Raw genomic sequence first — 25,560 nt, 5'->3', positions numbered from 1 at the left:
TCCCACTAGCATTCATAGACTCATAGACTTTAAGGTCAGAAGGGACCATTATGATCATCTAGTCTGACCCCCTGCACAGTGCAGGCCACAGAATCTCGCCCACCCCTCTTAGAATAATCCTCTCACCTATGTCTCAGATATTGAAGCCTTCAAATACTTTGAAGGCCCCAACATGCAGAGAGTCCTCCAGCTGTGATCTGTGCCCCATGCTACAGAGGAAGGCGAAAAACCTCCAGGGCCTCTGCCAATCTACCCTGGAGGAAAATTCCTTCCTGACCCCAAATATGGCGATCAGCTAAACCCTGAGCATGTGGGCAAGACTCACCAGCCAGACACCCAGAAAGTTCCCTATAGCAACTCCTATCATCCCTCCATTGACCTATTTCCAACTGATAATGAATGGCCAATTAGATACCAAGATCATGTTACCATCCAACCATCCCCTTATCATAGAATCATAGAACTGGAAGAGACCTCAGAAGGTCGTCAAGTCCAGCCCTCCGCTCTAGGCAGGACCAATCCCATCTAAATCAACCCGGCCAGGGCTTTGTCAAGCCGAGACTTAAACACCTCTAGGGATGGAGACTCCACTACTTCCCTAGGTAACCCATTCCAGTGCTTCACCACCCTCCTAGTGAAATAGTTTTTCCTAATATCCAACCTGGACCTCTCCCACCATAACTTGAGACCATTGCTCCTTGTTCTGCCATCTGTCACCACTGAGAACAGCCTCTCTCCATCCTCTTTGGAACCTCCCTTCAGGAAGTTGAAGGCTGCTATCAAATCCCCCCTCGCTCTTCGCTTCTGCAGACTAAACTGACCCAAGTCCCTCAGCCTCTCCTCGTAGGTCATATGCTCCAGCCCCCTAATCATTTTGGTTGCCCTTCGCTGGACCCTCTCCAATGCGTCCACATCCTTTCTGCAGTGGGGGGCCCAGAACTGGACACAGTACTCCAGATGTGGCCTCACCAGAGCCGAATAAAGGGTGATAATGACATCTCTGGATCTGCTGGCCATGCTCCTCTTAATGCCCCTAATATGCCATTAGCCTTCTTGGCTACAAGGGCACACTGTTGACTCATATCCAGCTTCTCACCCCCAGGTCCTTTTCTGCAGAACTGCTACTTAGCCAGTCGGTCCCCAGCCTGTACCAATGCTTGGGATTCTTCCAGCCCAAGTGCAGGATTCTGCACTTGTCCTTGTTGAACCTCATCAGATTTCTAGTGGCCCAATCCTCCAATTGGTCTAAGTCACTCTGGACCCTGTCTCTGCCCTCAAGCGTATCTACCTCTCCCCCTCGCTTAGTGTCATCTTCACTGTGTGAGGCCTTCCTTCATCAGACCGAGCCAAGGGAGTCATTGAGCATCTGCGCCATTTCTGAGTTTCCTGTTGTTTCTCCCTCCTCACTGAGCAGTGGCCTGCCCCGTCCTTGGCCTTCCTCTTGCTTCTCGTATATTTATAGAAAGTCGTCTGGTTTCCCTTTGCCGTTCCCCTGGAGCCATGGGGTCGTGAGGCTCCTGGGGCGCCAACCTCAGTCTTGCCCCCGGCTCCGGCTGCAGAACAGCCCCTGCCTGCGACCGGCTCCCCAGGGATCCAGCCGCCTGCGCCTCCCCCTTTGGCACAGGCACGGAGGCCTAGAGAGACCCCAGCCCCGGGCGGCAGGCAGGAGACCACCCGGCGGGCGGGCGCCCCTCCAGCAGCCATTCCCGCCCCTGGGAGCCTGAGCCGCTGTATCCCGAGCTGCGGCGCTCCTGGAGCCCACCCTGCCCTGCGCGGGACGGGCGGCCTGGCCACGTGTCCCCGGGTGAGGCTGGAATCCCCCTCACGCAGGGGCCGTCTCTTTCCCCCAGGTCCCAAGCTGACGGCGCTGGAGTGCTTGGAGGGCCTGGCCTCGGGCTTGTATGCGGAGCTCTTCACGCTGCTCATCTCGCTGCTCAACAGGTAGGCGCCACGGCCGGGCCGGAGTGGGCTGGGGGAGAGCCGGCCGCTCCAGCCGGCTCTGGGGGAAGACCTCGTCCAGCGCGCTCTGCCAGCCCGCGGGGAGCGGCGGGGTGCGGGCAGGGCCGGCCGTGTGGCCCGGGGCCCGCCGGGGCTGGGGAGGGCCCCTCCGGCCCAGGCGCTGGGGGCCCGTGGTGGTGCCCCGAGGTACGGCCGGACGCTGCATGGAGCCCTGTGGCCTCTCTCCCCGCAGGGCGCTCAAGTCCAGCCAGCACTCGCTGTGCTCCATGATGCTGGTGGACACGCCCGGGTTCCAGAGCCCCGAGCTGGCGGGCCAGGCCCGCGGGGCCACCTTCGAGGAGCTGTGTCACAACTACGCGCAGGAGCGGCTGCAGGCGCTCTTCCACCAGCGCGCCTTCGCCCAGGAGCTGGAGCGCTACAAGGAGGTACTGGGGGCGCCCCCGCCCGCCCCCGCTGGGAAAGGCCTTCCCGGCGCTGGCTGCCCCTCGGCTCTGGCCTCTCCTAGCCGCCAGCTGCCTTCTGCCCGGGGGCTCGGTGAACCCAAGCTCGCGCTCCGGCGCAGGGGGGCGGGGCTTTCCCGGACCAGCCCGTTTGCCGGGGGCCTCGCCAGCCGCCCTGCCTTGCGGGCTTGGCAAACTCCTGGGGGAGGGGGGCTCTGTATTGCGGGGCCCTGGCTCGTTGGGCCCACGCCCCTTGGCTCGCGGCTGGCCGGGATCGCACTGGCCACGCCGGAAGGGTGCGCCCATTGCGCTGCACTGCCTGTGTGCACGGCCCAGCTAACCCTGATCTCCCCGGCTGGGTCTCTGAGGCGAGGCCCGGTGTGAATCCGGCCCCGGATGGCCCTGGCTCCTGGGGGGCTGGCGTCTGAGACCCAAGGCCCCCCCGTAGGGGCAACTCCAGCGCTGCTCGAGAGCGCTCCCCCGTGTCCAGCCCCCCAGCCCTGGGGGCCACTCCCCTTGCCGGGCACACGGCAGCCCTGGCCCCCACCACTCCCCCGATGGTGCCCGCAGTGAGCTCCTGCCCACGGGGTGCTGGCAGGGGGGCTGGGGCTCTCCTGGGAACCCTGCGGGCGCCGGGCCTGGAGATTCAGTCCAGACTGTAACTGGGGTCACTAGTCGGCACTAACCCTCCGTCCGTCCTCCAGGAGGGCATCGAGCTCGCCTTAGACGACATAGAGCCCAGCATGTCGGGCGCCGTAGCCGCGGTAGACCAGGCCTCCCACCAAGCGCTGGTAAGCACGGGCCGGGCTCAAGGCGAGCGCCCTTCCCCCGAGTGCCTCCCTCTGCCCGCTGCCCCCCACCCCGCCTCTGGGCTCCCTGCCCCGCTCCCCGCCCTCCTCCTCACCCCGCCTCTGGGCCCCGCGTCTGGGCTCCCAGCTCCTCTCCCCGCCCCATGTCTGGGCCCCGCATCTGGGCTCCCAGCCCCTCTCCCCGCCCCACGTCTGGGCTCCCCGCCCCACGTCTGGGCCCCGCATCTGGGCTCCCCGCCCCTCTCCCTGCCCCACGTCTGGGCTCCCCGCCCCACGTCTGGGCCCCGCATCTGGGCTCCCCGCCCCTCTCCCTGCCCTGCGTCTGGCGCGGGGGGATCCAACTCTCCCTGCACAGAGATCTGGCCCCGGCGTGGCAGGACTGGAACTAAGGCGGCAGGCCTGGGCCAGGGATCCGGCTGGGCACTGGGTTGCCCGGCTGGAGGAAGCCGCGTGGGTGCAGCCTGCTCCCAAGGCCCGCCTGCAGGGACACTGAGGCCAGGCCGACCCTGGAGCAGGGCCCGTCGCTGGGCAAAGGCGGGGGAGCCCTCCTGGCTGGGGCCACGGGGTGGGAGGGCCTGGGCACCGCGCCCTGCGGTGGCTTTACCTGCTGCCTGTGGGGCTGCTCTCTGGCGACGGGGGCCTGGGGCAGGCCTGGTGACGCCTGGCCGCCTGTGCGCAGGTGCGCTCGCTGGCCCGCCCGGACGAGGCCCGGGGGCTGCTGTGGCTGCTGGAGGAGGAGGCCCTGCAGCCCACGGGGAGCGAGGACACGCTGCTGGAGCGGCTCTTGGCCTACTACGGGCCCACGGAGGGAGAGAAGAAAGGTAGGGGGGGCGCTCCGCTCGGGCTCCCTTTGGAGGGGAAGGTGCAAGGCCTGGGGGCGGGGGCCGGAGGAGGGGAGGCCCCGTCTCCAGCTGTTCGCCCCAGGCTGGCGCGGCAGGGCTGGCAGTGGCCGGTGCCGGGGGCGGCCTCGGGCTGAAGAGCCGTGCGGGCGCCGGAGTCTGTGCTGTGGAGTCGTGTGGAGCCCGTGGGTGTTCTTGGCCCGGGGCAGGGCTGCCCTCGAGGTCCCTGGCCGGTGGGGGACCCTCTGGCCCCGCTGGGGGCCGGCTCACTGGGGGGTTCTGTCCCTCCAGGCCCCGGCCCGCTGCTGCCAAGCGACAAGCCGCGGCACTTCTTCCTGGGCCACAGCTCCGGCACCAACTGGGTGGAGTACGACGCCAGCGGCTGGCTCCAGTACGTCCGGCCCAACCCGGCCTCCCAGAATGCGGCCGCCCTCCTGCAGGACTCCCAGAAGTGAGCGGCGCCCGGGCAGTCGGCGGCTTGGGGGGGGCACGAGGACGGGAGGGCTTGTGCTCTTGGAAAGGCAAACGCGCCGTTCCTGGGCGCTGGGCAGGCGCGGGAGCTGGCCGCCGCTGCTCCGAAGGGGGGGGGCTTTCTGCGGAGCAGCGGGGCCGGCGGGACCCCTCCAGCACCCTGGCCCTGGCCGTGCTGTGGCCGGGGCCTCTTGCCCGGCTGCGACGGAGACCCGGTCTCCCCGGGAAGCTCTGGAAAGTGAGGCTGGCTTCTCTGCCCGCCTGTGAACGGCTCATCTCTGCCTGGGGCACAGCGGGGGGGAGGGCGGGGGTGTTCCCAGCCAGCGTCCTTCCTGTCGTGTCCCCGTGCGGTGCGGCCGGGCGGGCACCGTGACACGCCTGAGCCTTCTCCGCCTGGGGCGTGGGCGCATTTCTCCGCCTCGGCAGGGCCTGGGGTGTTCCCTGTCCAGAGGGGCAGCAGTTGCCATGTGGGACTCTTCCCCCGGCCTCCTGCTGGGCTGGGCTGCCCCTCCTGATCGCTGGGTGGGGTGGGGCTGCCCGGGTGCTTACCAGGCTCAGTTCCGGTTGGGGAGAGGGTTATTGCTCAGGGCAGGCGCGTCCGACCCAACCACACACATGGACCTGCACTGAGAGTGGCTACGCTGAGAGAGAGAGACAGGCACATGCAACGGAGAGAGAGAGGCACAGGCAGACTCGGGAGAGACAGGCACAGAGACAGGTACACTCTCTGAATCTGCCTGTCTCTCAGTCAGTGTACCTGTCTCAGTGTGCCTGTCTCTCTCCGAGTCTGACTGCCTGTCTCTCCCCGTTGCATGTGCCTGGCTCTGTATTTGTCTCTCTCTGAGTCTTCCTGTCTCTCTCAGTCAGACACAAATACAGAGCCAGGCACATGCAACGGAGAGAGACAGGAACAGTCAGACTCGGAGAGAGACAGGTACAGACAGGCACACGCAACGGAGAGAGACAGGAACAGTCAGACTCGGCGAGAGACAGGTACAGACAGGCACACGCAACGGAGAGAGACAGGAACAGTCAGACTCGGCGAGAGACAGGTACAGACAGGCACACGCAACGGAGAGAGACAGGCAGTCAGACTCGGAGAGAGACAGGCAGTCAGACTCGGAGAGACAGGTACAGACAGGTACACGCAACGGAGAGAGACAGGAACAGTCAGACTCGGCGAGAGACAGGTACAGACAGGCACACGCAACGGAGAGAGACAGGAACAGTCAGACTCGGAGAGACAGGTACAGACAGGCACACGCAACGGAGAGAGACAGGAACAGTCAGACTCGGAGAGACCGGTACAGACAGGTACACGCAACGGAGAGAGACAGACACACGCTGCAGACAGAGACAGGCGCACTCACAGACAGACGCACATTCCCTTGCTCCCAGAGCAGGGAGCCCCTGGTGCCGAGCCCTGCTAGCGACCCAGCCCTGCCGGCCGCTTGGGGCGGCGGGTGACCGTCTCTCTCTGGCGGCAGGAAGATCATCAGCAGCCTGTTCGTGGGCCGGGCAGGCACCGGCCTGGTGCTGTCGGGCTCCATCGCCGGCCTGGAAGGCGGGTCCCAGCTGGCCCTGCGCAGGGCCACCAGCATGCGCAAGACCTTCACCACGGGCGTGGCAGCCGTCAAGAAGAAGTCGCTGTGCATCCAGATCAAGCTGCAGGTGGTGAGTGGGCAAGTGGCAGCCTGAGCCCCTCCCCCACTCTCGGGGGCAAGGCCCCCTTCTCCCAGCAGCCGGGGCCCAGCCCTTGGCGCTAACCACTGGCCCACGCTGTTTCCATCGGCCCTGCGGGCGACTCGGTCCCCTGCTCTGCACTGGCCACGGGCCCCCCGGCCTCGCTCACGCCTGCCCCCACAGGCTCCCCTCCGGCGCAGGGCGGGGGGTCCGGCCGGCGGGGAGCTCCCCGCTGCTGGTGGGGGCGGAACGGGGGCCCGGGGCGGTGCCCGCTGCAGGCCCCACGGAGCCCCTGGCCCGCCAGGCTGAGCCCTCCTCTCGCCTCCCCAGGACGCCCTGGTGGACACCATCAAGAAGGCGAAGCTGCACTTCGTGCACTGCTTCCTGCCGCGGGCGGAGGGCTGGAGCGGGGAGGCCCGGGGGCTGGCGGCCCGGCGGGTGAGCAGCAGCAGCGAGCTGGACCTGCCCGGCGAGCACTGCGAGGCAGGCCTCATGCAGCTCCACGTGCCCCTGCTGCGGGCCCAGCTCCGGGGCTCCCGCCTGCTGGACGCGCTGCGCATGTACCGGCAAGGTGGGTGCTCTCGGCGCGCCGGGGGGCAGAGCGGGGCCCAGGTACTGGTCCTGCCACGGGGGCCCCCGGCAGCTCTGCCTCGCTGTGGGGCCGGGGGGTGTCGCACACCCGTGTGGTGCTGGGGGGCTGTGGGGGCAGGGCCATGGTGGGGCCGTGGGGGAGTACAGGGAGGCTGTGGGGGTGTGGCGGGGCACTCGGGAGGTGCGGGGGGGAGTGGAGGGGCCATGGGGCGCTGGGGAGGTGTGGGGGGGGCCGTGGAGGGGCCATGGGGCGCTGGGATGGTGCGGGGGGGGCCGTGGAGGGACCATGGGGCGCTGGGATGGTGCGGGGGGGGCCGTGGAGGGGCCATGGGGCGCTGGGATGGTGCGGGGGGGGCCGTGGAGGGGCCATGGGGCGCTGGGGAGGTGCGGAGGGGGCCATGGAGGGGCCATGGGGCGCTGGGAAGGTGCGGGGGGTGGCCGTGGAGGGGTCATGGGGCGCTGGGATGGTGTGGGGGGAGGCCGTGGAGGGGCCATGGGGCGCTGGGATGGTGCGGGGGGGGCCGTGGAGGGGCCATGGGGCGCTGGGAAGGTGTGGGGGGAGGCCGTGGAGGGGCCATGGGGCGCTGGGAAGGTGTGGGGGGGGCCGTGGAGGGGCCATGGGGCGCTGGGGAGGTGCGGGGGGGGCCGTGGAGGGGCCATGGGGCGCTGGGGAGGTGCGGGGGGGGCCATGGAGGGGCCATGGGGCGCTGGGAAGGTGTGGGGGGAGGCCGTGGAGGGGTCATGGGGCGCTGGGAAGGTGTGGGGGGAGGCCGTGGAGGGGCCATGGGGCGCTGGGATGGTGTGGGGGGGGCCATGGAGGGGCCATGGGGCGCTGGGATGGTGCGGGGGGGGCCGTGGAGGGGCCATGGGGCGCTGGGATGGTGCGGGGGGGGCCGTGGAGGGGCCATGGGGCGCTGGGAAGGTGTGGGGGGGGGCCGTGGCGGGGCCATGGGGCGCTGGGAAGGTGTGTGGGGGGGGCCGTGGCGGGGCCACGGGGCGCTGGGAAGGTGTGTGGGGGGGGCCGTGGAGGGACCATGGGGCGCTGGGAAGGTGTGTGGGGGGGGCCGTGGAGGGGCCATGGGGCGCTGGGATGGTGCGGGGGGGGCCGTGGAGGGGCCATGGGGCGCTGGGAAGGTGTGTGGGGGGGGCCGTGGAGGGGCCATGGGGCGCTGGGAAGGTGTTGGGGGGGGGCCGTGGAGGGGCCATGGGGCGCTGGGAAGGTGTGTGGGGGGGGCCGTGGAGGGACCATGGGGCGCTGGGAAGGTGTGTGGGGGGGGGCCGTGGAGGGGCCATGGGGCGCTGGGATGGTGCGGGGGGGGCCGTGGAGGGGCCATGGGGCGCTGGGAAGGTGTGGGGGGAGGCCGTGGAGGGGTCATGGGGCGCTGGGATGGTGCGGGGGGGGCCGTGGAGGGGCCATGGGGCGCTGGGAAGGTGTGGGGGGGGGCCATGGAGGGGCCATGGGGCGCTGGGAAGGTGTGTGGGGGGGGGCCGTGGAGGGGCCATGGGGCGCTGGGATGGTGCGGGGGGGGCCGTGGAGGGACCATGGGGCGCTGGGAAGGTGTGGGGGGGGGCCATGGAGGGGCCATGGGGCGCTGGGAAGGTGTGTGGGGGGGGGCCCGTGGAGGGGCCATGGGGCGCTGGGATGGTGCGGGGGGGGCCGTGGAGGGGCCACGGGGCGCTGGGAAGGTGTGTGGGGGGGGGCCGTGGAGGGGCCATGGGGCGCTGGGATGGTGCGGGGGGGGCCGTGGAGGGGCCATGGGGCGCTGGGAAGGTGTGTGGGGGGGGCCGTGGAGGGGTCATGGGGCGCTGGGAAGGTGTGTGGGGGGGGCCGTGGAGGGGCCACGGGGCGCTGGGAAGGTGTGTGGGGGGGGGCCGTGGAGGGGCCACGGGGCGCTGGGAAGGTGTGTGGGGGGGGCCGTGGAGGGGTCATGGGGCGCTGGGAAGGTGTGTGGGGGGGGCCGTGGAGGGGTCACGGGGCGCTGGGAAGGTGTGTGGGGGGGGCCGTGGAGGGGCCACGGGGCGCTGGGAAGGTGTGTGGGGGGGGGCCGTGGAGGGGCCACGGGGCGCTGGGAAGGTGTGTGGGGGGCGGCCGTGGAGGGGCCACGGGGCGCTGGGAAGGTGTGTGGGGGGGGCCGTGGAGGGGCCACGGGGCGCTGGGAAGGTGTGTGGGGGGGGCCGTGGAGGGGCCACGGGGCGCTGGGAAGGTGTGTGGGGGGGGCCGTGGAGGGGCCACGGGGCACTGGGAAGGTGTGTGGGGGGGGCCGTGGAGGGGCCACGGGGCGCTGGGAAGGTGTGGGGGGGGGCCGTGGAGGGGCCACGGGGCGCTGGGAAGGTGTGGGGGGGGGGGGCCGTGGAGGGGCCACGGGGCGCTGGGAAGGTGTGGGGGGGGGGCCGTGGAGGGGCCACGGGGCGCTGGGAAGGTGTGTGGGGGGGGCCGTGGAGGGGCCATGGGGCGCTGGGAAGGTGTGTGGGGGGGGCCGTGGAGGGGCCACGGGGCGCTGGGAAGGTGTGTGGGGGGGGCCGTGGAGGGGCCACGGGGCGCTGGGAAGGTGTGTGGGGGGGGCCGTGGAGGGACCATGGGGCGCTGGGAAGGTGTGGGGGGGGGGCAGTGGAGGGGCCACGGGGCGCTGGGAAGGTGCGGGGGGGGGGCCGTGGAGGGGCCACGGGGCGCTGGGAAGGTGCGGGGGGGGGGGCCGTGGAGGGGCCACGGGGCGCTGGGAAGGTGCGGGGGGGGGGCCGTGGAGGGGCCACGGGGCGCTGGGAAGGTGCGGTGGGGGGGGCCGTGGAGGGGCCACGGGGCGCTGGGAAGGTGTGTGGGGGGGGCCGTGGAGGGGCCACGGGGCGCTGGGAAGGTGTGTGGGGGGGGCCGTGGAGGGGCCACGGGGCGCTGGGAAGGTGTGTGGGGGGGGGCCGTGGAGGGGCCACGGGGCGTTGGGAAGGTGTGTGGGGGGGGCCGTGGAGGGGCCACGGGGCGCTGGGAAGGTGTGTGGGGGGGGCCGTGGAGGGGCCACGGGGCGCTGGGAAGGTGTGTGGGGGGAGGCCGTGGAGGGGCCACGGGGCGCTGGGAAGGTGCGTGGGGGGGGCCGTGGAGGGGCCACGGGGCGCTGGGAAGGTGCGTGGGGGGGGCCGTGGAGGGGCCACGGGGCGCTGGGAAGGTGCGGGGGGGGGGCCGTGGAGGGGCCACGGGGCGCTGGGAAGGTGTGGGGGGGGGGCCGTGGAGGGGCCATGGGACTTGGGGGGAATTTTCCGAGGGGGTTGTGACACGGTGGATGCCTGAAATGGATTCCAGGGTCCGTGCTGGCCCCCGCGCGGAGGCCAGGGGCAGCCTGGGCAGAGGCTGTCGCCTCAGGGCACTCAGCCCCCCTTAGAAAGGGGGTGCCGTTGGGCGCGCCCCCTCCCCCGCGCCGGGCGGGATCAGCGGGGGGCGGCGAGGCCTCTCTTGATGAGACAGCACCGGCTGGGGTCCCGAACCCACTGCCCGGCCCTGATCCCACGCGGGTCTCCCTCTTCTCCCCCTGGCCAATCAGGGAGTGGGGGCGGAGCCTCCGCCTGCCCCCCCCGCGAGGTGCGCAAGGCGCTTAGAAGCGCCGCACACTCCTGGCAGGGCGGAGGAAACTTCATGCGCTATCCCAAGCCCCGATTGGCCGGGGGTGGGGGCGCGGCAGGGCCTCCGCGGGATGGATCTAGCCGCTTGGCGGGCCGGATCTGGCCCATGGGGGCCCTTTGGCCCACCCCGGTCTGGGCCTGAGCTCCCCGGGCGCTTGTCCCCAGCGGGGCCTGGAGCCGGGTCTTTCCGGAGCCAGCGTCACCAAGCAGGGGCCACATGAAGCTCCCCGGGGTGCCGGCCAGGAGGGGGCTCAGCAGGATGCGGTCCTAGGGGCCGTGTGCCCGGCCAGCTCTGCCGCCTGGCTGGGCTCTGCCCGGGACTCGCAGAGAGGAGCCTCCAGCTGCCGTTTTCTTAGTGGGCCCCCTGCCCCGGGCAATGGGAGTTTCTGGGGGCGCTGCCGAGGGGCTCAGATCAGGGCGACACAGCCCAGGTCTGGGGTCCTCCCTGCCCGGCACCAAACCAGCCCCACCGAGCTCGGCTGCCGGCTGCAACGGCCAGCAAGGCCTCGCAGGCCCGCGCCCGGCACTGTGCAGCACAGACCGACTCAGCGTGCCACCAGCCTTCCGTGGGCACCTCACGTGGGCCCCTCGCACGAGCTGTGGTGCACGGCGCCCCCGTGCTGGCCCTGCTGCTCCTGGCAGGACTCTCCTGAGCGGATGGACTCAGCAGCAGACGCTGCGTCCCCGGGGCTCGCCTGCCCTTGCCTGGTGCTGGCAGGCCCCTCCCCAGAGGTGGGCGCACGCCCGTGGCTGGGTGTGCTTAGCTCGCTGTTCCTCTCCCCGCGGCCCAGCCGGCCCGTCCACAGGGAGACGGGCAGTCAGAGCGGCCTGTTGCGTGGTATCCTGCCAGCTGCCTCACCTGGCAGAGCCAGGAGGTGAGGGGCACGGCCTGAGACTGGGGTGGTGGGGGCCAGGGAGGGTCTCTGTGCCCCAGCGTCCCTGCCCCGCAGGGCCCAGCCATGCCCAGCCTGTGCTCACCGCCGTGGCCCGGTGCCATCCCGCTCTCCCGCGCTCTGCCCGCAGGCTACCCGGACCACATGGTCTTCTCGGAGTTCCGGCGCCGCTTCGACGTCCTGGCCCCGCACCTGACCAAGAAGCATGGGCGGAACTACATCGTCACGGACGAGAGGCGGGTGCGTGCCGGGCGCAGAGCCGGGCGGCCCAGCTCTCCGGAGTGCCTGCTGGGGCAGGGGAGGGGAGCGCCCATGACACCCAGCGGTGCCACAGGGCTGAGAACGGGGCTGCTCGCCCGACCCTCTAGTGGGGCGCCCGGCGTGTGCCCGGCTCCTCTCTGCGCCCGGGACCTGGCGTGTCGCTGGGTGCTGGGCAGGGAGAGGGGCTGCGGGCTGGGCCGGGGGCTGTTTCATGGCTAGGCACCGAGAGAGCGTAGAACACGGCAGGGCTGGACAGGTAGTGCAAGGGGGGCAGGGTGAGCGGGGGGCGGCCCGGGGAAGGGTCCGGGGGGCAGGGTGAGCGGGGGGCGGCCCGGGGAAGGGTCCGGGGGGGGGGCAGGGTGAGGGGGGGCGGCCCGGGGAAGGGTCCGGGGGGCAGGGTGAGCGGGGGGCGGCCCGGGGAAGGGTCCGGGGGGGGGGGCAGGGTGAGGGGGGGCGGCCCGGGGAAGGGTCCGGGGGGCAGGGTGAGCGGGGGGCGGCCCGGGGAAGGGTCCGGGGGGGGGCAGGGTGAGCGAGGGGCGGCCCGGGGAAGGGTCCGGGGGGCAGGGTGAGGGGGGGCGGCCCGGGGAAGGGTCCGGGGGGGGGCAGGGTGAGCGGGGGGCGGCCCGGGGAAGGGTCCGGGGGGGGGCAGGGTGAGCGAGGGGCGGCCCGGGGAAGGGTCCGGGGGGCAGGGTGAGGGGGGGCGGCCCGGGGAAGGGTCCGGGGGGCAGGGTGAGCGGGGGGGCGGCCCGGGGAAGGGTCCGGGGGGCAGGGTGAGCGGGGGGCGGCCCGGGGAAGGGTCCGGGGGGCAGGGTGAGCGGGGGGCGGCCCGGGGAAGGGTCCGGGGGGGGCAGGGTGAGCGGGGGGCGGCCCGGGGAAGGGTCCGGGGGGGGGCAGGGTGAGGGGGGGCGGCCCGGGGAAGGGTCCGGGGGGCAGGGTGAGCGGGGGGCGGCCCGGGGAAGGGTCCGGGGGGGGCAGGGTGAGCGGGGGGCGGCCCGGGGAAGGGTCCGGGGGGGGCAGGGTGAGGGGGGGCGGCCCGGGGAAGGGTCCGGGGGGCAGGGTGAGCGGGGGGCGGCCCGGGGAAGGGTCCGGGGGGCAGGGTGAGGGGGGGTGGCCCGGGGAAGGGTCCGGGGGGGGCAGGGTGAGCGAGGGGCGGCCCGGGGAAGGGTCCGGGGGGGGCAGGGTGAGCGGGGGGAGCCCGGGGAAGGGACCGGGGGGGGCAGGGTGAGCGGGGGGCGGCCCGGGGAAGGGTCCGGGGGGGGCAGGGTGAGCGGGGGGGCGGCCCGGGGAAGGGACCGGGGGGGGCAGGGTGAGCGGGGGGGCGGCCCGGGGAAGGGACCGGGGGGGGGGGGGGCAGGGTGAGCGGGGGGCGGCCCGGGGAAGGGTCCGGGGGGGGGCAGGGTGAGCGGGGGGCGGCCCGGGGAAGGGGGGCAGGGTGAGCGGGGGGCGGCCCGGGGAAGGGTCCGGGGGGGGGCAGGGTGAGCGAGGGGCGGCCCGGGGAAGGGTCCGGGGGCGGCAGGGTGAGCGGGGGGCGGCCCGGGGAAGGGTCCGGGGGGGGGGCAGGGTGAGCGAGGGGCGGCCCGGGGAAGGGTCCGGGGGGCGGCCTGGGCAGAGGCCGGGGGGCAGAGGAGGGCTCCCCTGCAGCCCTTGCCGGCGGTGGGGCGCGACCCGTGGCCAGGCTGGCAGGCGCTGAGCGATGCACTGAGCTGCGTGGGGAGGGGCCGGGAGGCCAGGCCGCTCGGGAGACAAAGGCCTCCTTGAGTCGCTGGGCCTCCCCCCGGAAGCGGGGGCGAGCGACGCTCCGGGGGGCGTGCGGGACGGGGGGAGCCCCCCGAGCGCCGGGCCCGTGCCCAGCGGGGGAGGGGACGCCGGGGTTCTGCTGCCAGCGAGGGCTGGCTAGACCCGGGCTCTCCCAGCGCTGGGCGTCTCCGTGGGGCTGGGCCTGGCGGCCGCACTGACCCCCGCGCCTCGCCCCACAGGCGGTGGAGGAGCTGCTGGAGTCGCTGGACCTGGAGAAGAGCAGCTACCACATGGGCCTGAGCCGGGTACGTTTCCGCCGGCGCTCGGGGCACTGCCGGCCCGGCCCCCCTTCGGGGTACAGGCAGCAGGGGCCCTGGGGCCAGGCTGCTCCCCTGTGCCCCAGACAGGCCGGCTGGCTGCCTCCTCCCAGGGCGCTGCTGGCCCCTCGTGGGCCGTGTTCGGGGTCCCTCCTGCGAGCGTCTGGCCGAAGCAGCCAGTCCCGATCCCGTCGGCACCGTTATCCCAGCCTGGCTGCTCGGAGGCAGCAGCTGACAGCGGATCTGTCCGGGGCCAGCCCCACGGGTCCCTCCTGCGGCCCTGCATCCCAGCCGCTGCTCAGCTCCAGCTTTGCGGGGCTGGGGCTCTGGAGCAGGGCGGCCCGGGGCAGTGTGGGGCGAGCGATGCGGGGCTGAGGGCACGGACAGTGCTGGGCACCGGAGAGCCCCCCGGACCCGCAGCTGCTCCCTGCCCTGGCTGAGGGAGGCCGGGCGGGCCAGGCCGGCTGGAGAGCGCCCGGTGCCAGGGGCCCGGCCGGCTCTGCTCACAAGCCGGCTCCCCCCAGGTGTTTTTCCGGGCAGGGACGCTGGCCCGGCTGGAGGAGCAGCGGGACGCGCAGACGAGCAGGAGCATCGCGCTCTTCCAGGCCGCCTGCCGGGGCTTCCTGGCCCGCCAGCACTTCAAGAAGCGGAAGGTACTCGGCTCAGCTCCCCGCTGGCCTTCCCGGGGAGGGGGCGTCCTGCCCGCCGGGCCGTGGGGGCGAGGGCCCAGCTGGGGCACCAGAGGAATCTCCCGCCAGCGTCTGGCCGAGTGACGGGCCCCGGGGCGCTGCGAGGGGCTGAGTGTGGCTCCGGGCCCCAGCTCCGTGTTCTCCGTGTGGGGCCTGCCCGTCGGGGGGTTCCTGGGGGGGCCGAGCCAGCGCGGGGTCCCCGGGGAGCGGCAGCGGCTCTGGAGCGGCCTGACCCGGCGGCTCTCCCCAGATCCAGGAGCTGGCCATCCGCTGCCTGCAGAAGAACATCAAGAAGAACAAGGGGGTGAAGGACTGGCCCTGGTGGAAGCTCTTCACCACGGTGCGGCCCCTCATCGAAGTGCAGCTGAGCGAGGAGCAGATCCGGGGCAAAGACGTGCGTAGGGTCCTCTCTGCCCGGGGGGGGGGGGCGCACGGGGATCGGGCCCCTGCCTGCAGCCGGGTGGGGGCAGCGCTGCGGCTGGGCAGGGAGCCCACGGCCCTGGGCCTGCCCGCTCTGGGGCGCACGGTGCTGAGCCTGAGCCGCTCCTCTGGTCTGGCCTCTGCCGCTGCGACCCCCTGCCGTGCGAGGAGCCAGGGTGCGTGTTGCACGCCCAGGTGGAGCTGTGGTAGGACAGGAGGCCGTGGGGCGCGTGCGGACGGGGGAAAGCGTGCGAGGGCAGGAGGCCGTGGGGCGCGTGCGGACGGCGGAAAGCGTGCGAGGGCAGGAGGCCGTGGGGCACATGGCGATGGGGGAGGCGTGCGAGGACGAGGGGGAGGCCGTGGGGCGCGTGCGGACGGGGGAGGCGTGTGAGGACAAGGGGGAGGCTGTGGGGCGCGTGCGGACGGGGGAGGCGTGTGAGGACGAGGGGGAGGCTGTGGGGCGCGTGCGGACGGGGGAGGCGTGCGAGGGCAGGAGGCCGTGGGGCACATGGCGATGGGGGAGGCGTGCGAGGACGAGGGGGAGGCCGTGGGGCGCGTGCGGACGGGGGAGGCGTGCGAGGACGAGGGGAGGCCGTGGGGCGCGTGCGGACGGGGGAGGCGTGCGAGGACGAGGGGGAGGCCGTGGGGCGCGTGCGGACGGGGGAGGCGTGCGAGGACGAGGGGGAGGCCGTGGGGCGCGTGCGGACGGGGGAGGCGTGCGAGGACGAGGGGGAGGCCGTGGGGCGCGTGCGGACGGGGGAGGCGTGCGAGGACGAGGGGAGGCCGTGGGGTGCGTGCGGACGGGGGAGGCGTGCGAGGACGAGGGGAGGCCGTGGGGCACATGGCGATAGGGGAGGCGTGCGAGGACGAGGGGGAGGCCGTGGGGTGCGTGCGGACGGGGGAGGCGTGCGAGGACGAGGGGGAGGCCGTGGGGTGCGTGCGGACGGGGGAGGCGTGCGAGGCTGTAAGGTGCCGCGCGTCTCTCACGCAGCCTCCTTCCAGGCAGGGAGCAAGAACAGGCTCATTTGTGAATCAGCGTGTCATTAGCGCAGCGAGCGGCTGCATTTGCAGGGGCCCAATTACTAGGCGTGGAGAATGGAGCCGTGTGCCCCTGGCGGCTGCGCTGCGTGTGGGCCTGGCAGGTCCCTGCGCTTAGCTCCCCAACAGCCCCGGCCCCGCGCTCCCCCCGGCCCCCTGCGCTCCCCCCGGCCCCCTCCGCCCTGCGCTCCCTGCTGGCCCCCGGCTCCATGCTCCCCCTGGCCCCGCACTCCCCCTGGCCCCGCGCTCCCCCCCGGCCCCCTCCGCCCTGCGCTCCCTGCTGGCCCCCGGCTCCATGCTCCCCCTGGCCCCGCACTCCCCCTGGCCCCGCGCCCCCCCCCCGGCCCCCTCCGCCCTGCGCTCCCTGCTGGCCCCCGGCCCCACACTCCCCCCCGGTCCCCTCCGCCCTGCGCGCTCCCCCCGGCCCCGCACTCCCCCCTGGCTCCCGGCCCCGTGCTCCCCGCCCCCCCCAGTCCCACGCTCCCCCCCCAGCCCCCTCTACCCCACGCTCCCTGCTGGCCCCTGGCCCTGCGCTCCCCTCGGCCCCCACGCTTCCTCCCGGCCTTGCACTCCCCTTGGCCCCATGTTCCCCCCCAGCTCCATGCTCCCTCCCGGCCCCGCTCTCCGCACTCCCCACCAGCCCGGGCCCTCTGCCGGGGGGGCAGGGGAGCACATGGGGGATTCACGCCGAGGACGGGATTGAAAGTGACATCTCGTGGGGCACGGTGGCGGGGGGCCACGCAGAGAGCTGAGCGCAGAGCCCCCCGCCCCTGAGCTGCCCCTCCCCCGGGGGAGCCAGCCGCCCCCAAACTGGAGCGAGGCGCTAACAGCTCAGTTCTCAGTTCCTGCTGCTGGGGGGGGGTCTCCCATCACAGCCCTGCCCCCCCGTCTGGGGATGACCCCCCAGCTGCAGGCTTCCTGCCCCCCCATTCTCGGTGGACCTGCCGCCCTCATCGCTGTCTCTGCCCCAGGAGGAGATCCAGCAGCTGAGGAGCAAGCTGGAGAAGGTGGAGAGCGAGCGGAACGAGCTGCGGATGGGCAGCAGCCGGCTGGAGAGCAGGGTACGTCCGGCCGGGCCTGGACCTGGGCCCGCTGCCTGGCCCGGGGGGAGGGATGGTCTCCAGGCAGGCCCCTTCTCCCCCCCTTGCCCGCTGAGCCTAGCCCTGCTGCTCGCAGGTGGCGGAGCTGACGGCGGAGCTGACGGACGAGCGGCACACGGGCGAGTCGGCCTCCCAGCTGCTGGACGCGGAGACGGCGGAGCGGCTGCGGGCCGAGAAGGAGATGAAGGAGCTGCAGGTGAGGGCCCTTGTGCCACGGGACTCTCCTCCCTATGAGCTTCCTTAAGCAACAGTTCACCCTTCTCTGGCTCTGCAGCAGCGTTACCCTGCTGAGCCCCAACCAACTCCTCCTGCAATTCCTTTACTCCCTGAGTCATCTCCAGCCCCTCTGGTGGATTCACAGACAATCCCCTCTCAGGCACACAGACAGACTCACAAGATACAAGGTCAGAGGCACCTCTCTGCAGCTCTCTAGATGGCTGTAAACGTCCACACCATCATTAGGCTCCAGAGTTAACATGCCATCAATCTCTCCTTGTGCCTGGGCTAAGGGGTCACCCTGGTCCCACAGAGTCGCTCCCCCCTCTTCCAGCAACACAGCAGCATCAGGCACAACATCAGTGTCACCACTGTCTGGTCTCTGGGGTTCTGGCACGACACTGCCTGGATCTACCCAAGTCCCAGCATCCTACTCCCCAGCAGACGCAAACTTAGAGCCACCTCCTTTCTGGGCCTTCTTTGTACCCAGACCCAAGTCAGGGACAACAGCCCTGCTCTCAGCCATCACAGGCTGTGGGGCACCTTCCTCAGACAACGGCAGAAACTCTTCCCCACACACGGACAGAAACCAGAGACAGCTTCTCCCTCGTCCCAACACCCCTGGCTAATTTCAGGCAAACAGCTAGACACTGAGACAGCTTCCTTTACTGATCTACTGCTACTTCCACCAGCCAAATCGCCAGCTCGCACCCACTGTGCTTCACACCTCTCCTTCTCACCTTGTGCAGGTTCAATTCCACAAACCTCACCAGCCACCAACTCCTCAACTAAAACTCCGCTCTGGCCAGCCACTCCAGGCTGCCCCAGAGAAACATTTCCCTGATTTCTGTGCTCTTCCTGCCCTGGTTCTGATTCCAGCCTCACCTCTGAGGCATCAGACGGGCCCTCACCCATAGGCTCCCTGCCCCCCTGCACAGACACACAGCCATCTGCCACAGGCACACATGTAGAGACACTTTCCCCTTGGTTACAGGGAGACTGACCAGCCCCAGAAAACTTTCTCTGATTTCTGGGCTTTTTCCGCCCTGGTGCTTATTTCAGCCTCGACTTTGAGGCACTCGACAGGCCCTTAGAAGCCTCACTCGCAGATTCATGGCTACCTGCCACAGGCCAACATTTAGAGACACTTTTCTTTTGGTTACAATAAGATTGACTAGCCCCAGAAAACTTCCCAGAGTTACCTGTACCCCCTCACCAATCCCGTACATACTTTGGGGCTGGGTTACAACATTAGCCATGTCCTAGTCACACCACATACCCCCACGGTTTTACATCGGACCTTCAGGAGGACGCAGTCCCTTTTGCGCTCCTATTCTCTTAGGTTGAAGTTCAAATCTGGCAGCGGCTTCTTCAGCTTGTCTGATTTCTCTGTACAACTTTGCCATTTTCTCTGCATGTTCTCGGATCCGCCTCCGCTCTCTTTCAGCAGCTTCTCAGTCTCTTTCAGCCCATTCCTTGTCTCGCCTCTGCATTCTCTGTTTGGATAGCAGACGAGACTCCTCCACTTCTCGTTTGCATCTACGTTGCATTCTCCTCACTGGATCCTGCTCTCTTATTTCTTCTGCAGCATTTCTGGCCATTAACAAAGATGCCAGCTCTGGGTTAGAAACTTCCTCGTTAAAGGCAATGCCTCCTTCCAAGCACAAGAGTTCCAGAGCCTCTCTGTCCAGACTTTCATACTGTAGCTCACTCATTGCAGCTGCTCTTTACCCAACCAAACTCTCAACACCAAAAATCAAATTTAGACAGCGCGGGGTCCTGATCCCAAAGCTCAATTGACCAAGATCTGTGGATCCTGCCGACTACGCCACTGTGACGGACCGGGCCGAGTCTGGGCACAGCTGAGGGCGTCCGCTCAGGGTGAATTGCTCAACTTCGGGGCTCCTTACAGCCCCCAGACTGGCGACCTCGCCGAACAGGCCACAAACCAGTCCCACAGAGCACTTCAGCTGCCTGCCTGAAGCCTCCCGAGCAAAACCCCTCCGGCACCCCAGCAATATCCGTGCCCCAGATGGCCCTGGGCCTCATACACAGGTGGGGGGTCCTAGCACCCAATCCCACCTACCCCGAACAAGTTCTGTCCGGTTCCAAGAAACCAGCCACAGATCCCTGGTCAATTTACCCTCTGGACCTTACCCACAAATCACGCTGGGCCAATCCTTTAGCATCTAACAACTAAAGGTTTATTACCACAAGAAAGAAAAGCCTGAGAGTAAGGTTGTTAAAGGATAGTACGTTACATGCACCGAATCTCCCAGTCCTCGATGCAGGCTCTAGCAGAGATGTTACAGCTGCTGGCTTAAGAGTCCTTGTTGCGCATCCTAGGATCAGGATGGGTTCACAGGTCTTCCTGGCTCTTCGATCCCTGCACTGCTGCCTCTGGGATGAAGTGCTGAGCTGAGGACCAAGATGGAGACCACCACATGGCCTATTTATCCCTCCTTCCTGGTCCCTTCTTGGCTACAGCAGGTCACCTGGCCCACGGCTTATCCCTGTGTTCCCTGCTGGTAGCCCTTATGTGTCAGCCCTCATTCTTTAGGTGTGTCCTTGGCCCATCGAGTGCCATTGTCCCACAGGGCCTCGCTGATTAGCATGTCCACAGGCCGGGCTCTGCCCAATATTCAACCACATGCAGGGAAATATTCAGTCTCCACACAGATTACAGACTCCTAACTCCACACACAGACGTTCTACACTCACATGACTAGTGTACACAGGATCAGCAGACAGGGAGCTTCTATTCAACACCCCCCATGGCCCCCTTTATACCATTTTTGGGGCCAACACCCCCCCATGGGTGCAGCAGGGATCTGGCTGCTTCCCTCAAATTCAGTAACGTGACACAGGCTCGGCAGGGGTGTTACAAACCGCTAGTCTCTGGTGTCCATCCCGTGTGCGGGCGGGTCGGCAATCCCGCCCGGCTCTGTCCCTCGCAAGGCTGCATCTGGGGGCAGCAGCAAGACTGGAGACAAAACGGAGACAGCCTCGTGTGTCTCCCACGCTGTCCGTGTCCCTTGCCAGTAGCCAGCTCTGCAGCTTTCCAGACCCAGCAGTAGCAGAACTGAAGCCAAGATGGAGTCACTCACGGCACCGTCCTCGCCATTCCCGGGTCTCCCCGACTGGAGTGGGCCCGCGGGCGAGTGTCCTGTCTCTGTTCCACATGCCGGCGGCCATTCTGCCCGGCTGGTCGGCATGTTCGCAGACACGTCCCTCGTGTGTGTTGGGCACCTGGGGAGCCACGGTCCTCGGTGCCCTGCTAGCGAGCACGGCCAGGGACGTTGCTTCCTTCCAGCAGGCAGCGCGGGCCCATGGCTCTGTCTCGGGCGGAGAACGCCCCCAGCCCAGAGCCCGTGTGTGTCGCACGAGTAGCAGACATGGCGTCAGTAGGGCAGGAGCTTTCAAGTGACGCCTCCCATGGCCCCTTCGTACAGACGTTGGGGCAGACGCCCCGTGGGCGCAGCAGTGATCTGTCACGTGACGTGCTCGCTCCTCTCCCCAGGCCAAGTACGAGGCGCTGCAGAAGCAGATGGAGTCCATGGAGATGGAGGTGATGGAGGCGCGGCTCATCCGGGCGGCGGAGCTCAACGGGGAGCTCGACGACGACGACTCAGGTGCTGGCTTGACCCCCCCCCTCCCCCCACCCCATGTGCTTCTGGAGCTGTCTCTTACCCCCCTCCTCTCCCCTTCTCCACATGGGGTCACATGGCCCATCTGACTCCCTGCCCTGGGCAGGTGACTTGCCTGCTTCATGCCTCAGTTTCCCCAGCTGCCTGCAGGGCATCACGGTTGCTGATCAGTGGATCCTCCAGGCAGCGTCAGCAGCATCATCTCAGTCTCGGAGGGCAGCCTCAGAGAGACACCCCCCCTGCCCCGGCCCATTAGCCCCCCCCTTCCGATACCCCTGGCCCACGAGCTCCCCCCGCCCATTCGGCCTACTCCGCAAGCAGGGTCTGGGCCCTGCCCAGGAACACCCTCAGCCCCGGCTCCATGCCCACAGGCGGCGAGTGGCGGCTGAAGTACGAGCGAGCCGTCCGCGAGGCCGAGTTCACCCAGAAGCGCCTGCAGCAGGAGCTCGAGGACAAGCTGGAGGTGGAGCAGCAGAGCAGGAGGCAGCAGGAGAGACGAGTAAGCTGGCCTAGCCCCGTCGGGGTGTGCGGCGTGCACGCGCGCTGGCGCCCCTCCCCCGCCCTTTGCACGCCGCGCCCCTCCCCCGCCCTTTGCACACCGGCGCCGCGCCCCTCCCCCGCCCTTTGCACGCCAGTGCTCCGCCTCTCCCATGCCCCTCGCACGCCAGTACCATGCCCCTTCCCCACCCCCTCGCACGCCAACACTGCACCCCTCCCCTGTCTTGGGCCCCCTTTGCCACCAGTTGCACATCAGCGCTGCACCCCTCCCCTGCCCCTCGCACGCCGGTGCCGTACCCCCCCGCCCACCGCACACCGGCGCTGCACAGCTCTCCCACTCCTCGCACGTCAGTGCCGCACTCCCCTCCCCGCCCTGCGCCCCCTTGGTGCCCGGTTATTTAGCTTCCTGGGGGCCACAGCGGCGCCTGCCCCGGCTTTTCCCTTCCTGCCGTGCGCCTCAAGTGGAGCCAGCTCCGCCAGGTGCCCGGTGGCTCCGTGACCCCGGTGCAGCCAAGCCCCAGCCAGAGGCTGGTTGCTCCCCTGCCCCCGCATCCGTGCAGCGAGGGCTCCCCCAGGCGCCCCCTCCCCCTGCCCCCTGCCGAGCCCTGACCCGGCCTGGCCGGCCCGCAGCTGGCCGCCCTGCAGGCCGACGGCGAGGAGAGCCAGCGCGCCCTGCAGCAGCTCCGGAAGAAGAGCCAGCGCCTGGTGGCCGAGCTGCAGGACACGAAGCTGCACCTGGAGGGCCAGCAGGGCCGGAGCCACGAGCTGGAGAAGAAGCAGCGCAGGTGAGGGGGCAGGGCAGAGCCAGCGACCCGGGGCCCTTCCCGGCGCCTGCAGCCTGGTGCCGCCCGCAGGGCCCAAGGGACTTAGGAGCTACGCCCGGGGCAGCCCAGTGCTGGATGGCCAAGCCAGGGCTCAGCCGCGCCCCGAGTCCCTGCGCCCCCTGGCCGGGCTGTGGGGCCCACAGTGACCTGCCTCCCCGGGGGTCTGCTGTCTGCCTGGCGGGGGGGGGCAGCTAGAGGGAGCCTGGCGGTGGGGGAGCTAGAGGGAGCCTGGCTGGGGGGGGGCAGCTAGAGGGAGCCTGGCTGGGGGGGGGGAGCCAGAGGGAGCCTGGCTGGGGGGGGGGAGCCAGAGGGAGCCTGGCGGGGGGGGGGGAAGCTAGAGGGAGCCTGGCGGGGGGGGAAGCTAGAGGGAGCCTGGCGGGGGGGGCAGCTAGAGGGAGCCTGGCGGGGGGGAAGCTAGAGGGAGCCTGGCGGGGGGGCGGGCCAGGGCGGGGCCAGGGCAGGGGGCAGGAGGTCCGGCTGGGCTGGCGTGCGCGGGACTGAGGGCCCGGCTCCGGCGCAGGTTTGACAGCGAGCTGGCTCAGGCGCACGAAGAGGCCCAGCGGGAGAAGCTGCAGCGGGAGAAGCTGAGCCGGGAGAAGGACGTGCTCCTCGCCGAGCTCTTCGGCCTCAAGCAGCAGCTGGAGGTGAGCTCCCGCCCCCCTGCCCGCCCCCCTGGCCAGCTGGGCCCGGCGGCCCCTGAAGCTCCCCCTCTGCTCTCGCCCAGGAGAAAGACTCCGACGTCCTGACCTTCAGCCAGAAGGTGGAGGCGCTGGAGGCCGAGCTCCAGGACGTGTCCTCCCAGGAGTCCAAGGACGAGGCCTCGCTGGCCAAGCTGAAGAAGCAGCTGCGGGACCTGGAGGCCAAGGTCAAGGACCAGGAGGAGGAGCTGGACGAGCAGGCGGGGACCATCCAGCTGCTGGAGCAGGTGCCTGGAGCGAGGCTCGGAGCAGGCCTGGCTCGGGGGGGGGAGAGGGGTCACACCCGGCTTCAACCCTGCCCAGAGAGCGCAGTGACGCCTTCCTGTCATGGAGCAGTGCCCAGCGCCGGCCACAGAGCCGCCTGGGCTTGGGAGCATCGGGAGTGAGTCATTGCTGTGAAAAGCCCTGGCGACCGGCAGGGAGCAGGCCCCGTCTCTAGCGCCGAGCCCCGGCGACCATCAGGGAGCAGGCCCCGTCTCTAGCACCGAGCCCCGGCGACCGGCGGGGAGCAGGTACCGTCTCTAGCGCCGAGCCCCGGCGACCGGCGGGGAGCAGGCCCCGTCTCTAGCGCCGAGCCCCGGCGACCGGCGGGGAGCAGGCCCCGTCTCTAGCGCCGAGCCCCGGCGACCGGCGGGGAGCAGGCCCCGTCTCTAGCGCCGAGCCCCGGCGACCGGCGGGGAGCAGGCCCCGTCTCTAGCGCCGAGCCCCGGCGACCGGCGGGGAGCAGGCCCCGTCTCTAGCGCCGAGCCCCGGCGACCGGCGGGGAGCAGGCCCCGTCTCTAGCGCCGAGCCCCGGCGACCGGCGGGGAGCAGGCCCCGTCTCTAGCGCCGAGCCCCGGCGACCGGCGGGGAGCAGGCCCCGTCTCTAGCGCCGAGCCCCGGCGACCGGCGGGGAGCAGGCCCCGTCTCTAGCGCCGAGCCCCGGCGACCGGCAGGGAGCAGGCCCCGTCTCTAGCGCCGAGCCCCGGCGACCGGCAGGGAGCAGGCCCCGTCTCTAGCGCCGAGCCCCGGCGACCGGCAGGGAGCAGGCCCCGTCTCTAGCGCCGAGCCCCGGCGACCGGCGGGGAGAGTTCGATGATCACCGGGTGCCCCTTAGCACAGGCTGTCTTGGGTGCAGGCGGGTGCTCGGTGCTGGGCCAGCTGTGGCCGGGCGTCAGCAGCACCTAACACACGGCTGCCATCCTGCGTGCGGGGTGGGAGGGAGAGCCGGGGGGGTCAGGGCTGGGGCCTCCGAGACCCCGCGCCTCGGCTGGCCCCATCCCTGTGCTGCCCCAAGGCCCGGTCGCCCTCCCCGGGGTCGCTTTCTGCTCATGCGGCAGGTGGGAGCCCTCGGGCTGAGCAGGGCTGTCTGGCCCGCAGGCCAAGCTGCGCCTGGAGATGGAGATGGAGCGCCTGCGGCAGAGCCACGCCAAGGAGCTGGAGAGCCGGGACGAGGAGGTGGAGGAGGCCAGGCAGTCGTGCCAGAAGAAGGTAGGCGGGTGGCGCCGCTCGCTGCGGGGCAGGGCCCCCGGGTGAGCCCGGCCCCCTCAGGCCTGCTGGGCTGGATGCTGAGTGGGGGGCGCCAGCCCCTGGCGGCTCGTGGGCAAAGCTGGGGCAGGGCCGGGCAGCGCGGCGAGGGGGTGCGGGCTCAGCCGGGCGGAGCTGTGATCTCCCTGGCGCTGCCGCCCTGAGACACGGGGAAGGGGGGCAGGAGGATGAGCCCCCGGCTGGCATCAGCAGCGTGGGGCCCAGCGGGACAGCCGCGGGGGGGGAGCTCTGTCATGGAGATAAGCCCCCCCTCCTGGCATGCCTGCCCCGCGGCCTGGCTCCCCACATGGTGCTCCGCTGGCCCAGCGGGCCAGGCCCAATGGCAGCCACTTGCTCCCCACTCCCCAGAGGCCTCTGCCCCCAGTGCGACCCCAGAGCCCCCCGTCCTGCTCTGGCTCCAGAGCTATTGGCCTGATGAGGGCAGGTAGCCGGGGCTCAGAGCGGCCCCCGTGCCGGGGTGTGATGGGCTGGTGCAGGCAGGGCCCTCCCTGTGCCCACTGCCCTGCCCCCCCCCGTGCGAGGCGCCCTGCTCTCCCTGCCCCCCCCCGTGCGAGGCGCCCTGCTCTCCCTGCCCCCCCCCGTGCGAGGCGCCCTGCTCTCCCTGCCCCCCCCGTGCGAGGCGCCCTGCTCTCCCTGCCTCCCCCCGTGCGAGGCGCCCTGCTCTCCCTGCCTCCCCCCGTGCGAGGCGCCCTGCTCTCCCTGCCTCCCCCCGTGCGAGGCGCCCTGCTCTCCCTGCCTCCCCCCGTGCGAGGCGCCCTGCTCTCCCTGCCTCCCCCCGTGCGAGGCGCCCTGCTCTCCCTGCCCCCCCCCGTGCGAGGCGCCCTGCTCTCCCTGCCCCCCCCCCGTGCGAGGCGCCCTGCTCTCCCTGCCCCCCCCCGTGCGAGGCGCCCTGCTCTCCCTGCCCCCCCCGTGCGAGGCGCCCTGCTCTCCGCAAGGCACTGCCGGCTCACGGAAGCCCTGCTCTTGTGCCCATGCCCAGCTGAAGCAGCTGGAGGTGCAGCTGGAGGAGGAGCACGAGGAGAAGCAGAAATCCTTGCGGGAGAAGCGAGAGCTGGAGAGCCGGCTGGCTGCGCTCAGCGACCAGGTACCGCCGGCGAGGGGCCCCAGGGCCGGACGTCCCCACCTGCCGCAGCTGCCCCATTGTGCGCGGTGTCCCGGGGGCTGCTGGAGGGCAGGCTTGGCCGGAGTGGGGGGGCACCCTGGCTGGCGAGGCCCTAGCCCGCGGCGGGGTCCTGGGGCCGGCGAGCCGGGTGGGCACGGGGAAGGGCTGGGCTAGTGGCCGAGCGGTGCCGCTCTG

The 25,560-nt window shown here is 70.7% G+C and overlaps 1 protein-coding gene and 1 long non-coding RNA gene across 25 annotated transcripts in view; both read left to right on the top strand.

The window, feature by feature from the left end:
* MYO18A (myosin XVIIIA) overlaps nucleotides 1-25,560 on the top strand; it is a 93,983-nt gene that overhangs the window by 48,834 nt on the left and 19,589 nt on the right. For all 24 annotated transcript variants that reach the window (XM_075904560.1, XM_075904559.1, XM_075904558.1 and 21 more), the window contains 20 exons: nucleotides 1,851-1,941; nucleotides 2,192-2,384; nucleotides 3,104-3,190; nucleotides 3,888-4,029; nucleotides 4,339-4,498; nucleotides 6,006-6,192; nucleotides 6,532-6,772; nucleotides 11,422-11,531; nucleotides 13,529-13,594; nucleotides 14,131-14,259; nucleotides 14,546-14,689; nucleotides 16,725-16,814; nucleotides 16,930-17,049; nucleotides 20,590-20,701; nucleotides 21,088-21,215; nucleotides 21,845-21,999; nucleotides 22,559-22,682; nucleotides 22,763-22,963; nucleotides 24,096-24,206; nucleotides 25,243-25,347. In XM_075904560.1, the coding sequence (XP_075760675.1) occupies nucleotides 1,851-1,941; nucleotides 2,192-2,384; nucleotides 3,104-3,190; nucleotides 3,888-4,029; nucleotides 4,339-4,498; nucleotides 6,006-6,192; nucleotides 6,532-6,772; nucleotides 11,422-11,531; nucleotides 13,529-13,594; nucleotides 14,131-14,259; nucleotides 14,546-14,689; nucleotides 16,725-16,814; nucleotides 16,930-17,049; nucleotides 20,590-20,701; nucleotides 21,088-21,215; nucleotides 21,845-21,999; nucleotides 22,559-22,682; nucleotides 22,763-22,963; nucleotides 24,096-24,206; nucleotides 25,243-25,347 (2,696 nt within the window). The remainder of the gene's footprint in view (nucleotides 1-1,850; nucleotides 1,942-2,191; nucleotides 2,385-3,103; nucleotides 3,191-3,887; nucleotides 4,030-4,338; nucleotides 4,499-6,005; nucleotides 6,193-6,531; nucleotides 6,773-11,421; nucleotides 11,532-13,528; nucleotides 13,595-14,130; nucleotides 14,260-14,545; nucleotides 14,690-16,724; nucleotides 16,815-16,929; nucleotides 17,050-20,589; nucleotides 20,702-21,087; nucleotides 21,216-21,844; nucleotides 22,000-22,558; nucleotides 22,683-22,762; nucleotides 22,964-24,095; nucleotides 24,207-25,242; nucleotides 25,348-25,560) is intronic.
* LOC142819231 (uncharacterized) lies at nucleotides 14,696-15,911 on the top strand. The gene is made up of 3 exons (XR_012897026.1): nucleotides 14,696-15,050; nucleotides 15,287-15,333; nucleotides 15,668-15,911. It is a non-coding gene; the product is annotated as an uncharacterized LOC142819231 (long non-coding RNA).

Source organism: Pelodiscus sinensis, chromosome 21 (genome assembly GCF_049634645.1).
Source record: "Pelodiscus sinensis isolate JC-2024 chromosome 21, ASM4963464v1, whole genome shotgun sequence".
NCBI classification, from domain to species: Eukaryota; Metazoa; Chordata; order Testudines; family Trionychidae; genus Pelodiscus; species Pelodiscus sinensis.
This window is presented reverse-complemented; position numbering and strand designations above follow the sequence as displayed.